A 14,555-nucleotide genomic window follows, 5' to 3' on the forward strand; every position below is an offset into this window, starting at 1 on the left:
ATTCACAGAAAGATAGACAAGACAAAAAGGCAGAGGGCGATGTACCAGACGTAGGAACAAGATAAGATCTCAGAAAAACAACTAAATGAAGTGGAGATAGGGAAACTTCCAGAAAAACTATTCAGAATAATGATAGTGAAGATGATCCAGGACCTCAGAAAAAGAATGGAGGCAAATATTGAGAAGATGCAAAAAGTGTTTAACAAAGACCTAGAAGAATTAAAGAACAAACACCTAGAAGAATTAAAGGACAAACAAACAGAGATGAACAATACAATAATTGAAATGAAAAATACACTAGAAGGAATCAATAGCAGAATAACTGAGGCAGAAGAACTGATAAGTGGCCTGGAAGACAGAATGGTGGAATTCACTGCTGTGGAACAGAATAAAGAAAAAAGAATAAAAAGAAATGAAGACAGCCTAAGAGACCTCTGAGACAACATTAAACGCACCAACATTTGCATTATAGGGGTCCCAGAAGGAGAAGAGAGAAAGGACCAGAGAAAATATTTGAAGAGATTGTAGACGAAAACGTCCTTGACATGGGAAAGGAAATAGTTAGCCAAGTCCAGGAAGCGCAGAGTCCCAGGCAGGATAAACCCAAGGAGAAATATGCCGAGACACATAGTAATCTAACTGACAAAAATTAAAGACAAAGAAAAATTATTGAAAGCAACAAGGGAAAAACAACAAATAACATACAAGGGAACTCCCATAAGGTTAACAGCTGATTTCTCAGCAGAAACTCTACAAGCCAGAAGGGAGTGGAAGGACATATTTAAAGTGATGAAAGGGAAAAACCTACAACCAAGATTACTCTACTGGGCAAGGATCTCATTCAGATTTGATGGAGAAATCAAAAGCTTTACTGACAAGCAAAAGCTAAGAGAATTCAGCACCACCAAACGAGCTCTCCAACAAATGCTAAAGGAACTTCTCTAAGTGGGAAACACAAGAGCAGAAAAGGATCTACAAAAACAAACCCAAAACAATTAAGAAAATGGTCATAGGAACATACATAGCGATAATTACCTTAAACGTGAATGGATTAAACGCTCCAACAAAAAGACACAGGCTGGCTGAATGAATACAAAAACTAATCCCATATATATGCTGTCTACAAGAGACCCACTTCAGACCTAGGGACAAATACAGACTGAAAGTGAAGGGATGGAAAAAGATATTCCATGCAAATGGAAATCAAAAGAAAGCTGGAGTAGCAACACTCATATCAGATAAAATGGACTTTAAAATAAAGAATGTTACAAGAGACAAGGAAGGACACTACATAATGATCAAGGGATCAATCCAAAAAGAAGATATAACAATTATAAATATATATGCACCCAACACAGGAGCACAATACATAAGGCAACTGCTAACAGCTATAAAAGAGGAAATCGACAGTAACACAGTAATAGTGGGGGACTTTAACACCTCACTTACACCAATGGACAGATCATCCAAACAGAAAATTAAAAAGGAAACACAAGCTTTAAATGACACAATAGACCAGCTAGATTTAATTGATATTTATAGGACATTCCACCCAAAAACAGCAGATTACACTTTCTTCCTGGAACATTCTCCAGGTTAGATCACATCTTGAGTCACAAATCAAACCGCAGTAAATTTAAGAAAATTGAAATCACATCAAGCATCTTTTCTGACCACAACACAATGAGATCAGAAATCAATTACACGGAAAGAAACGTTAAAAAACACAAACACATGGAGGCTAAACAATACATTACTAAATAACCAAGAGATCACTGAAGAAATCAGAGAAAATAAGAAAATACCTAGAGACAAATTACAACAAAAATATGATGATCCAAAACCTATGGGATGCAGCAAAAGCAGTTCTAAGAGGGAAGTTTATAGCAATACAAGCCTACCTCAAGAAACAAGAAAAATCTCAAATAAACAATCTAACCTTACACCTAAAGGAACCAGAGAAAGAAGAACAAACAAAACCCAAAGTTAGCAGAAGGAAACAAATCATAAAGATCAGAGCAGAAATAAATGAAATAGAAACAAAGAAAACAATAGCAAATATCAATAAAACTAAAAGCTGGTTCTTTGAGAAGATAAACAAAATTGAGAAACCATTAGCCAGACTCATCAAGAAAAAGAGGGAGAAGACTCAAACCAATACAATTAGAAATGAAAAAGGAGAAGTTACAACACACACTGCAGAAATACAAACCACCCTGAGACTACTACAAGCGACTCTATGCCAATAAAATGGACAACCTGGAAGAAACGGACAAATTCTTAGAAAGGTATAACCTTCCAAGACTGAACCAGGAAGAAATAGAAAATATGAACAGACCAATCATAAGTAATGAAATTGAAACAGTGATGAAAAATCTGCCAACAAACAAAAGGCCAGGACCAGATGGCTTCACAGGTGAATTCTATTAAACATTTAGAGAAGAGCTAACACCCATCCTTCTCAAACTCTTCCAAAAAATTGCAGAGGAAGGAACACTCTCAAACTCATTCTATGACACCACCATCACCCTGATACCAAAACCAGACAAAGATGTCACAAGGAAAGAAAACTGCAGGCCAATATCACTGATGAACATAGATGCAAAAATCCTCAACAAAATACTAGCAAACAGAATCCAACAACACATTAAAAGGATCATACACAATGATCAAGTGGGATTTATCCCAGGGATGCAAGGATTCTTCAATATACGCAAATCAATCAATGTGATACACCATATTAACAAATTGAAGAATAAAAACCATACGATCATCTCAATAGATGCAGAAAAAGCTTTTGACAAAATTCAACATCCATTTATGATAAAAACTCTCCAGAAAGTGGGCAGAGAGGGAACCTACCTCAACATAATAAAGGCCATATACAACAAACCCACAGCAAACATCATTCTCAATGGTGAAAAACTGAAAGCATTTCCTCTAAGATCAGGAACAAGACAAGGATGTCTCACCACGATTATTCAACATAGTTTTGGAAGTCCTAGCCACGGCAATCAGAGAAGAAAAAGAAATAAAAGGAATACAGATTGGAAAAGAAGTAAAACTGTCACTGGTTGCAGATGACATGATACTATACATAGAGAACACTAAAAATGCCACCAGAATACTACTAGAGCTAATCAATGAATTTGGTAAAGTTGCAGGATACAAAATTAACGCACAGAAATCTCTTGCTTTTCTATATACTAATGATGAAAAATCTGAAAGAGAAATTAAGGAAACACTCCCATTTACCATTGCAACAAAAAGATTAAAATACCTAGGAATAAACCTACCTAGGGAGACAAAAGACCTGTATGCAGAAAACTATAAGACACTGATGAAAGAAATTAAAGATGATACCAACAGATGGAGAGATATACCATGTTCTTGGATTGGAAGAATCAATATTGTGAAAATGACTACACTACCCAAAGAAATCTACAGATTCAATGCAATCCCTATGAACTTACCAGTGGCCTTTTTTACAGAAGTAGAATAGAAAGTCTTAAAATTTGTATGGAGACACAAAAGACCCCAAATAGCCAAAGGAGTCCTGAGGGAAAAAACAGAGCTGGAGGAATCAGACTCCCTGACTTGAGACTATACTACAAAGCTACAGTAATCAAGACAATATGGTACTGGCACAAAAACAGAAATATAGATCAGTGGAACTGGATAGAAAGCGCAGAGATAAACCCACGCACCAACTAATCTATGGTCAACTAATCTATGACAAAGGAGGCAAGGATATACAATGGAGAAAAGATGGTCTCTTCAATAAGTGGTGCTGGGAAAACTAGACAGGTACATGTAAAAGAATGAAATTAGAACACTACCTCACACCATGCACAAAAATAAACTCAAAATGGATTAGAGACCTAAACGTAAGACCGGACACTATAAAACTCTTGGAGGAAAACACAGGAAGAACACTCTTTGACATAAATCATAGCAATATCTTTTTTGGCCCACCTCCTAGAGTAATGGAAATAAAAACAAAAATAAACAAATGCGACCTAATGATACTTAAAACCTTTTTCACAGCAAAGGAAACCATAAACAAGACGAAAAGACAACCCTCAGAATGGGAGAAAATATTTGCAAATGAGTCAACAAAGGATTAATCTCCAAAATATATAAACAGCTCATGCAGCTCAATATTAAAAAAACAAGCAACCCAATCCAAAAATGGGCAGAAGACCTAAATAGACATTTCTCCAAAGAAGACATACAGATGGCCAAGAAGCACATGAAAAGCTGCTCAACATCACTAATTATTAGAGAAGTGCCAATCAAAACTACAATGAGGTATCACCTCACACCAGTTAGAATGGGCATCATCAGAAAATCTACAAACAACAAATGCTGGAGAGGGTGTGGAGAAAAGGGAACCCTCTTGCACTGTTGGAGGGAATGCAAATTGATACAGCCACTATGGAGAACAGTATGGAGGTTCCTTAAGAAACTAAAAATACAATTACCATATGACCCAGCAATCCCACTACTGGGCATATACCCAGAGAATACCATAATTCAAAAAAGACACATGCACCCCAATGTTCACTGCAGTGCTACTTATAGTAGCCCAGTCATGGAAGCAACCTAAATGCCCATCGACAGACGAATGGATAAAGAAGATGTGGTACATATGTACAATGGAGTATTACTCAGCCATAAAAAGGAATGAAAGTGGATCATTTGTAGAAACGTGGATGGATCTAGAGACTGTCATACAGAGTGAAGCAAGTCAGAAAGAGAAAAACAAATATCATATACTAACGCATATATGTTGAACCTAGAAAAATCGTACAGATGAACTGGTTTGCAGGGCAGAAATAGAGACACAGATGTAGAGAACAAACGTATGGACACCAAGGGGGGAAAGTGGTGGGGGGGTTGGGCGTGGTGGTGGGATGAATTGGGAGATTGGGATTGACATGTATATACTGATGTGGATAAAATGGATGACTAAGAAGAACCTGCTGTATAAAAAAATAAATAAAATTAAATTAAAAGAAAAAAAGAAGTCCAGGTAGTGAGTGGTAGATTAGCTCGCATTAAAAACTTTTAAAATGTTAAAATGCACACACCCTTATGACCTCCAAAATTACCGTGCCATCGTGAATGTTATGTACGATGCCATAGTTCCTCTCTTAAATTGTCCTTTCTTTAGTAACCTTTATTTCCAATCTCAAGTAGAGGTGTCACAGCAGATAGTCTCTCTTTTACAGATAAACTGACAAGGTTGCATCAGGAGCGTTAGAAACATTTCCATAATCAAATAGCTCGCTGAAGGTAAAAATAATTCTGCATTTTTTCAAGTAATTAGAAATTATCAAATTTGGTTTCAAATTAGTCCTGAGGTCTCATCAATGAGCTGAAATCAGAAGTAGTTATTGGCACCGTTGGACAGGAGAACTCCAAAAGGAAAAATTTTCTGCACTTTTTACTGTAGCTATGGAAAAGCCTTCAAAGCACACTTTTGGGAGTTCAACCTTACAGCTGGCAAGGCACATTCTGGTGATAGAGGGAAAGACTGATGGATATAAATACTGGGGTCAAGAGCTGCCTGCCAAGGCTGCCCCTCTTCGTACTCCTGCCTGTCATTAATGCACTCAGCTGTGACCACTTACTTCCACCTAAATGTCCTAAGATAGCAGCACTTAGGGCCTGGCTCCTACCACTAAAATGATGGCAAATACTCAAGAATAAAGACAATATATATGATTTTTAAGGGCATTTTGGTTAGTTCTATGAGAAAATATTAAAACACTCATTGAGATATTAAGATGATATAGTTACCAATAACAAAAGAACTTTCTGGAAAAAGAGTGCCTCTTTCCCCACCTTCACCAGAGAACATTAGAACTTGAGTAGGTGGCTAAGAGGCCTGGGTAGTTCTCTTAATTGCACTATTACAAGTTTATGGTGACTGCTTTAGGACAAATTTGTTTCCATTAAGCCCTATTTAATAATAAAGACAAACATATTCTCAAATGGAAATGCTAATGGCTACATTTTTTAATACAACCAAATACCCACACATAATCTCATAAGAGTCAACTGACTTAATTTTATTCACAGTACAAAAACAGCTATTATTAAAAATAAATTAAATGTCCTGCAGAAAGCTGTTGCTGTGACTTCCATTATGGCAGGGAGAAATAATTTCTACTTTGGGAGAATTTACCAGAAAGACAAACTAAGAATGGTTTCTAATTCTTACTTACTGTCAGATACATAGCTGCATAGACACTGAGAGCCGCTTCTTTGGATGGAAATGTCTTCCTTGCTCTCATGATGAGATCCGGGTTGCCCGTGCAGGCCTCTTCCCCACTGATGAACTGCGTATACTGCTGACACCCAAGTGCCGTGTAGTTGGGTTTACACAGGGCAAGAAAATGTGGAGCCAGATTTCCTGTAACTACTTGTCCAGCATTTACAAAGATGTCTGTAGCGAACAGTCCAAACGTATAAATTCCTGAGGAAGAAAACACACCATTTTAACTGTTTGGTTTGTTGTGGTTCAATTTACAATACACCAGGATGGAAATATTTTAGAAACTATAAAATAGTTCCTACATACATATATATATACATACGGTTCCTTCCATTTCACTCCCTCCAGCTCCTCTCTTTGCTTTCTGAAGTAGGGGGAGTGTTAAATTATTTAACATATTGAGCTGTCTACCACTGGCTACATTTTTATGCACGGCAGGTTTATAAGACATACGATAAAAGAAGAAAATATATTCTAAGGCTGTGTTTGGATAATGTGATTTTTTTAAATGGAGACGTGTTTCCCTTGAGAGGGTTCAGTCTATCACCTTCTGCTAATGTTAGTAATCTTTATTTTTTCCCTATTTTTGAATTTTTTTTTTAATCTTACTAACATTAAGCAGAGCAGTCATCTCCCTTTGATTATGCCTCTTAAGCTCATTCAAACTGATATTAACTCAGCTGGAGGTGCCAATTAGCAGCAAAATCCAATGCCATCAGTCTTCATTTAAATATCATGGAAAATCTTAAGTAAAGCAGAATGTTTTCAGATTAATCTCTATATCACCATCAGAAACACATTTTTTTAAAGTCATATAACAGCTAAGTCCCGCCTTATCTTTTATGGCTTGAGTTTCAATTTATCAAATTTGGGACAATTTAGTAAACAATAAAGCAATTAGATTATAATGTTTAAATTATCTTCACAGTAGTAAAATTTATTTACTTTGTTTACCTGAAGGTATAAAATTAAGTACATAAATTTTCCCCCTTTTGTAAGGAACATGCCAATTTACTCAAATACCAAAAATATTTTCTAAATTCAATGTCATTGGTCATTATTGCCAAAACTTATCTTTCTACTTAGATAGCATAGGCGAAATAAATTCTTTGGCATCATTGTCAATAAACTTACAGATACAATCAGCAAGGATGTGGTATCGATGTAAAGAAATCCGTTCTTTTATAATTTTGGGTAATAAAATCCATCAGGACATTTTAAAACTATGCCAAAGTAGTACTTCCCAAACAGTCGGTTCATTAAAAAGTCATATAATTCTATTATGATAATTAGATGCTTGTTTTTCTTTGTCATATATTTCTGGATTGTTTGTTTCCTAAGCCTTTACATAATTATTGGCAGTTGTGTTGCAAATCACCAGGATCAAATAATTTTCCAGGATTAGATACATGACTATCCTTTTCATTTTCAAAATATTATGTAACATTATGCAAGGTTCTTGCACCCAAACCTGCACATAGCAAAACTCTATGTGCATACAAACCACCATGAAACAAATACCTCAGTTCTCTATTGAAAAAACTTACAAGGAAGCAATGAAAAGCTTTCTTTACATCTTACCAGCATTCCATGAGCCATACAAGTAAATGTTACTAAAATCAGAAATCTGGCAGAAGCAGAGAAATGGAAAAGAACAAAGCTCAATAAAATGTTACTGTATATACTCTCTCTTTCCAAATCTCATGGTCTAGCATGGGAATCTAAATGTCAAGTCTTCACCTCTCTTCTCTTGAAATCTAGGCTAAGATGTACTCATTTTATTTAACCAAACCATTCTTTTTATCTGGTACAATAAGTTTTCCTGTTTAAAATACAGAGGAATGTTTGATAAGGATATGGAAATGTCTCTCGATACTTGTAAAGTTCCCAAATGTGCTTTAGAATTAAAATAGTGCATCAGGCCCAAGGCCAATATTGAAGTTAACTACAAAGATACTTATTAAAGTGAGATCTCATGAGTGTATCCACTGTGCTGACCTCCAGAATAAAGTCACTATGAAGAGTGATGTCCTATTATGCAGTAATGCTTTGCGCACAAGCTTCCATTTTATTATAACAAACTAGAAACATCCAAATCATGATAAACAAGGAAACAAGAAACAAACCAAGCACTCCTAAATATTTTATAAAATCATATAAGAAGTAAGAAACATGCAGAGACTTAAAAGCACACTTTACTGTGTGCCATTCAGGAAGACTTCGTTTTACTGAGCTTCGCTTTATTGGGCTTCACAGAGAGTGCATTTTTTTTACAAGTGGAAGGCTTGTGGCAACCCTGTGTTGAGCAAGTCTATTGGCACCATTTTTCCAATAACATTTGCTCACTCTGCGTGTCTATGTCACATTTTAGTAATTCTCCCAATATTTCAAAGTTTTTCATTATGATTATATTTGTTATTGGTGATCTGTGATCAGTGATCTTTGATGTTACTATGGTAACTGTTTTGGGGCAGCACAAACTGCACCCATACAAGGCAGTGAATTTAACTGATAAACGTGTGTGCTCTGACTGCTCCACCAACCAGCCGTTCCCCTATATTTCTCTCCCTCTCCTCAGGACCCCATATTCCCTAAGACACAACATTATTGCAATTAGGCCATTAAAAATTCTCCAATAGCCTCTAAGTGTACGAGTGAAAGGAAGAGTCTTGTGCTAAACAGTCAGCCAAGTTGCAAGTGCAAAGGAAACGTTCTTGAAGGATGTTAAGAAAGCGGAACAGCCTTACTGCTGATATGGAGCAAGTTTTAGTGGTCTGGATAGAAGATCAAACCAGCCATAATATTCCCTTAAACCAAAGCTTAATCCAGAGCAAGGCCCTAACTCTCTTCAATTCTATAAAAGTTGAGAGAGGTGAGGAAGCTACAGAAGAAAAGTTTGAAGCTAGCAGAGGATGATTCATGAGGTTTAAGGAAAGAAGTCATCTCCGTAACAGGAAAGTACAAAGTGAAGCAGCAACTGCTGATACAGAAGCTGCAGCAAGCTATCCAGAAGATCTCGCTAAGATCATTACTGAAGGTATCTACACTAAACAACAAATTTTCAATGCAGACAAAACAACCTTCTATTGGAAGAAGATGCCATCAAGGACTTTCAGATCTAGAGAGAAGAAAATGCCTAGCTTTAAAGCTTCAAAAGACAGGCTGACTCTCTTCTTTGGGGCTTAAGCAGATGGTGATTTTAAGGTGAAGCCAATGCTCACTTACTATTCTGTAAAGCCTAGGGCCCTTAAGAGTCATGCTAAATATACTCTGCCTTTTCTCAATAAATGGAACAACAAAGCCTGAATGGCAGCATTATCTGTTTACAACATGATTTACTAAATATTTTAAGCCCACTGTTGAGACCTGCTGCTCAGAAAAAAAATTCCTTTCAAAATATTCCTGCTCATTGACAATGCACCTGGCCACCCAAGAGCTCTGATGGAGATGTACAATGAGATTAATGCTGTTTTCATGTCTGCTGACACAACATTCATTCTGCAGGTCATGAGGAGTAATTCTGATTTTCAAGTCTCATTATTTAAGAAATACATTTCAGGGCTTCCCTGGTGGCACAGTGGTTGAGAATCTGCCTGCCAATGCAGGGGACACGGGTTCGAGCCCTGGTCTGGGAAGATCCCACATACCTCAGAGCAGCTGGGCCCGTGAGCCACAATTACTGAGCCTGCGCGTCTGGAGCCTGTGCTCCACAACAAGAGAGGCCGCGATAGTGAGAGGCCCGCGCACCGCGATGAAGAGTGGCCCCCGCTTGCCACAACTAGAGAAAGCCCTCGCACAGAAAGGAAGACCCAACACAGCCATAAATAAATAATTAATTAATTAATTTAAAAAAAAAAGAAAAGAAAAGAAATACATTTCATAGATAGGGATTCCTCTGATGGATCTGGGCAAAGTTAACTGAAAACCTTCTGGAGAGGAATCACCATTCTAGATGCCATTAAGAACATTCATGATTCATGGGAAGAGGTCAAAATATTAACATTAAACAGGAGTTTGAAAGAAGGTGATTCAACCCTCATGGATGACTTGGAGGGGTTCAACACTTCAGTGGAGGAGGTCACTGAAGATGTGGTAGAAATAGGAGAAGAATTAGAAATAGAAGTGGAGCTTGAAGATGTGACTGAATCACTGCAATCTCATGATAAAACTTGAATGGATGAGGATTTGCTTCTATGGATGAGGAAAGAAAGTGGTTTCTTGAGATGGAATCTAATCCTGGTGAAGGTGCTGTGAAGACTGTTGAAATGACAACAAAGGATTTAGAATATTTCATAAACTTAGTTGATAAAGCAGCAGCAGGGTTTGAGAGGATGGACTACCATTTCTAAAGAAGCTCTACCATGGGTAAAAAGCTATCAAACAGCATTGCATGCCACAAAGAAATCGTTTGTAAAAGGAAGACTCAATCACTGTGGCTAACTTCATTGTTGTCCTATTTTAAGAAGTTTCCACAGCCACCCCAACCTTCAGATGCTACCACCCTGATCAGTCAGCAGCCATCAACGTTGAGGCAAGACCCTCCACCAGCAAAAAGATTACAACTCATTAAAGGCTCAGGTGATGCTTAGCATTTTTTAGTGATTTTTATTTTTAAAAGTATTTTTAATTAAGGTATGTATTTTTTTAAGACATAATGCTATTGCGCACTTAACAGACTGCAATAGAGTGTAAACGTAACTTCTATATGCACTGGGAAACCAAAAACTTCATGTGACTTGCTTTATTGCCATATTCGCTTTATCGTAGTGGTCTAGAACTGAGCTCAAATATCTTGGAGGTATGCCTGTATATTCTTTAGAAATATGTACATAAATGAATAAAAATATTTTACTTAAGTAGGCATAATATAATTTAACAATATTTAGGAAGGTTCAACTTCATCAAAATACTTTAGTTCTGAGTATATTATTGCTTATTTTGTTATTAAATGATTCTCATGCAAAGATTAAATGGGTCAAGGACACAGCATTGATGCATGTGAAAAATATAACTTTTAAAGTTTCATATAAAAGCTATCCCTTCAACAGTATAAATGAGGGCTGTGGGGATGTATAAGTTGATGGCAATAAAAAGAAGTCTTAGATATGAAGACCTTTCATCTCCAGAGAGATTTAAAGGCATGATGACATTTGATTAGTCTTTAGTGGGTTTATATATGGATTAGGTGATCTGTGCATAATATCTCCAAAGTCTTCATCTTGTTCCCATCAATATGAGAAATATATTGAAGGGTTACAGTATCCGTAATCTTAATACTGATCAGAATTTATCTTAAATGTTATTTAGTATATGTAGATGCACTTTTTCTTATTTGATAAAGCCAGGAAATAATCATCTATATTAAGTTTTATTGTTTCAGTTAAAAAAACCTGTCTTGGCCAAGTGTCTTTTGAATTGAGATGATTTTCAGTAATTCGTCAATGTTCATATCATTAGTGCTAGAATTTGAGATTTAAAGTATCAGTAAATCTTGTCCCCTAATAAAATCACCAATACATTTTTGTAAAAAATGGTTTTTGTACCATTTTTTGTACCAATTTTTTGTAAAAAAAACACCTCAGAAGTAGTTCATGGATTGCTACATACGATAATTAACAAATACAGCATCTCTTTTATTTGTCCAGCTATTTTTCTTGTCTTTCTTGATGTTCGATAACCAACCTAGATTATCATTTCTACCTAAGCGTTGTTTCCAAAATTTAATAAACATAGTAAATTGTTTCTTTTAATTACGTAATTTTTAGTTTCTTTTAGAATTTAAATATCCAAGTATGGTGGGATTTGTTTTCCTTAAAATAATATGGAAATGACACCACGAAATGGAGTTTTGCAAAACAGGAGAGAAAATAGTATGCAGTGTTTATTTTTAAAAACCAAATTGAAACATTTCTAAGAAAATATAACCTAATATTCGAATACAGTTAATATGCTGGTCATTTTAAAGGTTGGCTTATACATAAACACTGTTTCAGCAACAATAAAAACAATTCAATGAACACATACCAAGAAATCGCACAGTTCTCCTCACCAGTGGGTTTATATAGCAACAGTCTCCAGTTAAAATAGTTTTCTCCTGGTTTTCAAAATCCCTTGTGGCCAGTTGTAGGCAAAACACAGCAGTTTCTCCAACTATTATCTTCCAAGGAAATAAAAGATTAAAGAACATTAGAATTTAACCAGTATAAATGTAGAATATTTTTATTTTTAAAAAATGCAAAAAAAGGACTTTCTTTGAGTGGTAATAATCTCAATCTAAACCTGAACCATATTTGGGTAACCAGACCCTTTTATTATAACCTTATCCCTATATATATAAAACCCATATTTCCCTCAATTCAAAAAAGTATTAAACTGATAAATTATGAATAAAAATGGACTGTAACATTTTTGCTTTCTAAAAGACTTCATTAGAAGTGAAATAGGGGTTTCCCTGGTGGCGCAGTGGTTGAGAATCTGCCTGCTAATGCAGGGGACACGGGTTCGAGCCCTGGTCTGGGAGGATCCCATGCCGCAGAGCAACTGGGCCCGTGTGCCACAACTACTGAGCCTGCGCGTTTGGAGCCTGTGCTCCGCAACAAGAGAGGCCGCGATAATGAGAGGCCCGCGCACCGCGGTGAAGAGTGGCCCCCGCTTGCTGCAAATAGAGAAAGCCCTCGCACAGAAACGAAGACCCAACACAGCCAAAAGTGAATAAATAAATAAATAAATAAAGTGAAATTCTAAAAAAAAAAAAAAAAAAAAGAAGTGAAATATATGAAAGATCTTTGCTTTAAGGATGCACTCATTTTTTATCTGTAATTGAATTTCAAGTTTCATTTCTAAGTGATTATCTCTCATTTAAATTTGACTCTGCCATAGATATCAGAACAAATCTCAATGAAAATAATCTTGGGACTTCCCTGGTGGTCCAGTGGTTAAGACTCCACACTCCCAATGCAGGGGGTCCGGGTTCGATCCCTGGTCAAGGAACTAGATCCCACATGCTGCAACTAAGAGCCCGCAGGCTGCAACTAAAAGATCCCGCACGCCGCAACGAAGATCCTGCATGCCGCAACGAAGACCCGGTGCAAACAAATACAAAATAAATAACTAACTAAATAAATATATTTTTTAAAAAAGAATGCTTTTATTAAAAAAAAAGACAAGTAGTGGGAAGCAGCCGCATAGCACAGGGAGATCAGCTCGGTGCTTTGTGACCACCTAGAGGGGTGGGATAGGGAGGGTGGGAGGGAGGGAGACGCAAGAGGGAAGAGATATGGGAACATATGTATATGTATAACTGATTCACTTTGTTATATAGCAGAAACTAACACACCATTGTAAAGCATCTGATATAAATATACTAATATAAAATTATATTAATACTTTTATAACAAGAAAATATAATCAAAATAGTACCATTATTCTATTCTGGGACATTATTAAGAATTGTAATCACTAACATATTCTTTATACTTTAGTATACATATGTCATTTTAATAGTCATAAAAACTGTATGAAACAGAGAATATTATCATACCTCTTTGACAAGGGAAAAAAACAAGACTTGGAACTCAAATGAATTGTCAAAGGCCACAGAGCTAGTGAGGAGAAAAATTAGGTTCTGATACAGATTTTTCACTCAGCTATGTGATTTATGAAAGGACCTGGCTATCTTCCACTGGTGTTTGTACCATTTCATTAGTTTTTATACATGGTCTTTAAAATCACCCAGCAAGGTATGAGAACAAGTGTCATGTGTCATAATACCATTTTACATATGAGGAAGTGAAAGCTTGAGGAGGTTAAATAATTTGCTCCCCATAAGGCCAGTCAGAAGCCAAGCAGAAATTTCTGACTCAGCCCTAGATCTTCTGACTCTATTTAATACCACAAACAACCACACTAGAAATAAGATTATGAGAAAAGAAACCGTAGCCAATAGCATGTCTCCTAATTTGTCATTGTTTAGGTTAGTTTTTAGGTCATCTTATCAAGGTTAAATAACGCACTATATAGGGAGTCCCTGATATCTCCTGGAGAAGTGATTTTGGAGTCTTCGTGAAAAGATATACCTACGATTACCAGATATTCAAAATTATGAGTGGGAGGTAGAGAAGATCACAGGAGATTGTCCGTTTGACTAATTTTATCCCAATACGTGTAACAGATTATGAGGCACCTCTTAATTTTTATCCTTCCTTCTACCTCCTTTTCCTCTACTATATTTCTTCTTCCAAGTATGTGAGGGTTCAAAGTTTAACCAGAAGAT

General features: G+C 36.3%; 1 protein-coding gene across 1 annotated transcript in view; it reads right to left on the reverse strand.

Annotated features, from left to right (window-relative positions):
- The window catches only part of PLPPR5 (phospholipid phosphatase related 5), a 127,131-nt gene that overhangs the window by 72,555 nt on the left and 40,021 nt on the right, over nucleotides 1-14,555 (reverse strand). The window contains exons 2-3 of the mRNA XM_068538077.1: nucleotides 12,308-12,440; nucleotides 6,234-6,484 (exon numbers count right to left, since the gene is read on the reverse strand). Of these exons, the coding sequence (XP_068394178.1) occupies nucleotides 6,234-6,484; nucleotides 12,308-12,440 (384 nt within the window). The remainder of the gene's footprint in view (nucleotides 1-6,233; nucleotides 6,485-12,307; nucleotides 12,441-14,555) is intronic.

This window comes from Eschrichtius robustus, chromosome 3 (assembly GCF_028021215.1).
Source record: "Eschrichtius robustus isolate mEscRob2 chromosome 3, mEscRob2.pri, whole genome shotgun sequence".
NCBI classification, from domain to species: domain Eukaryota; kingdom Metazoa; phylum Chordata; class Mammalia; order Artiodactyla; family Eschrichtiidae; genus Eschrichtius; species Eschrichtius robustus.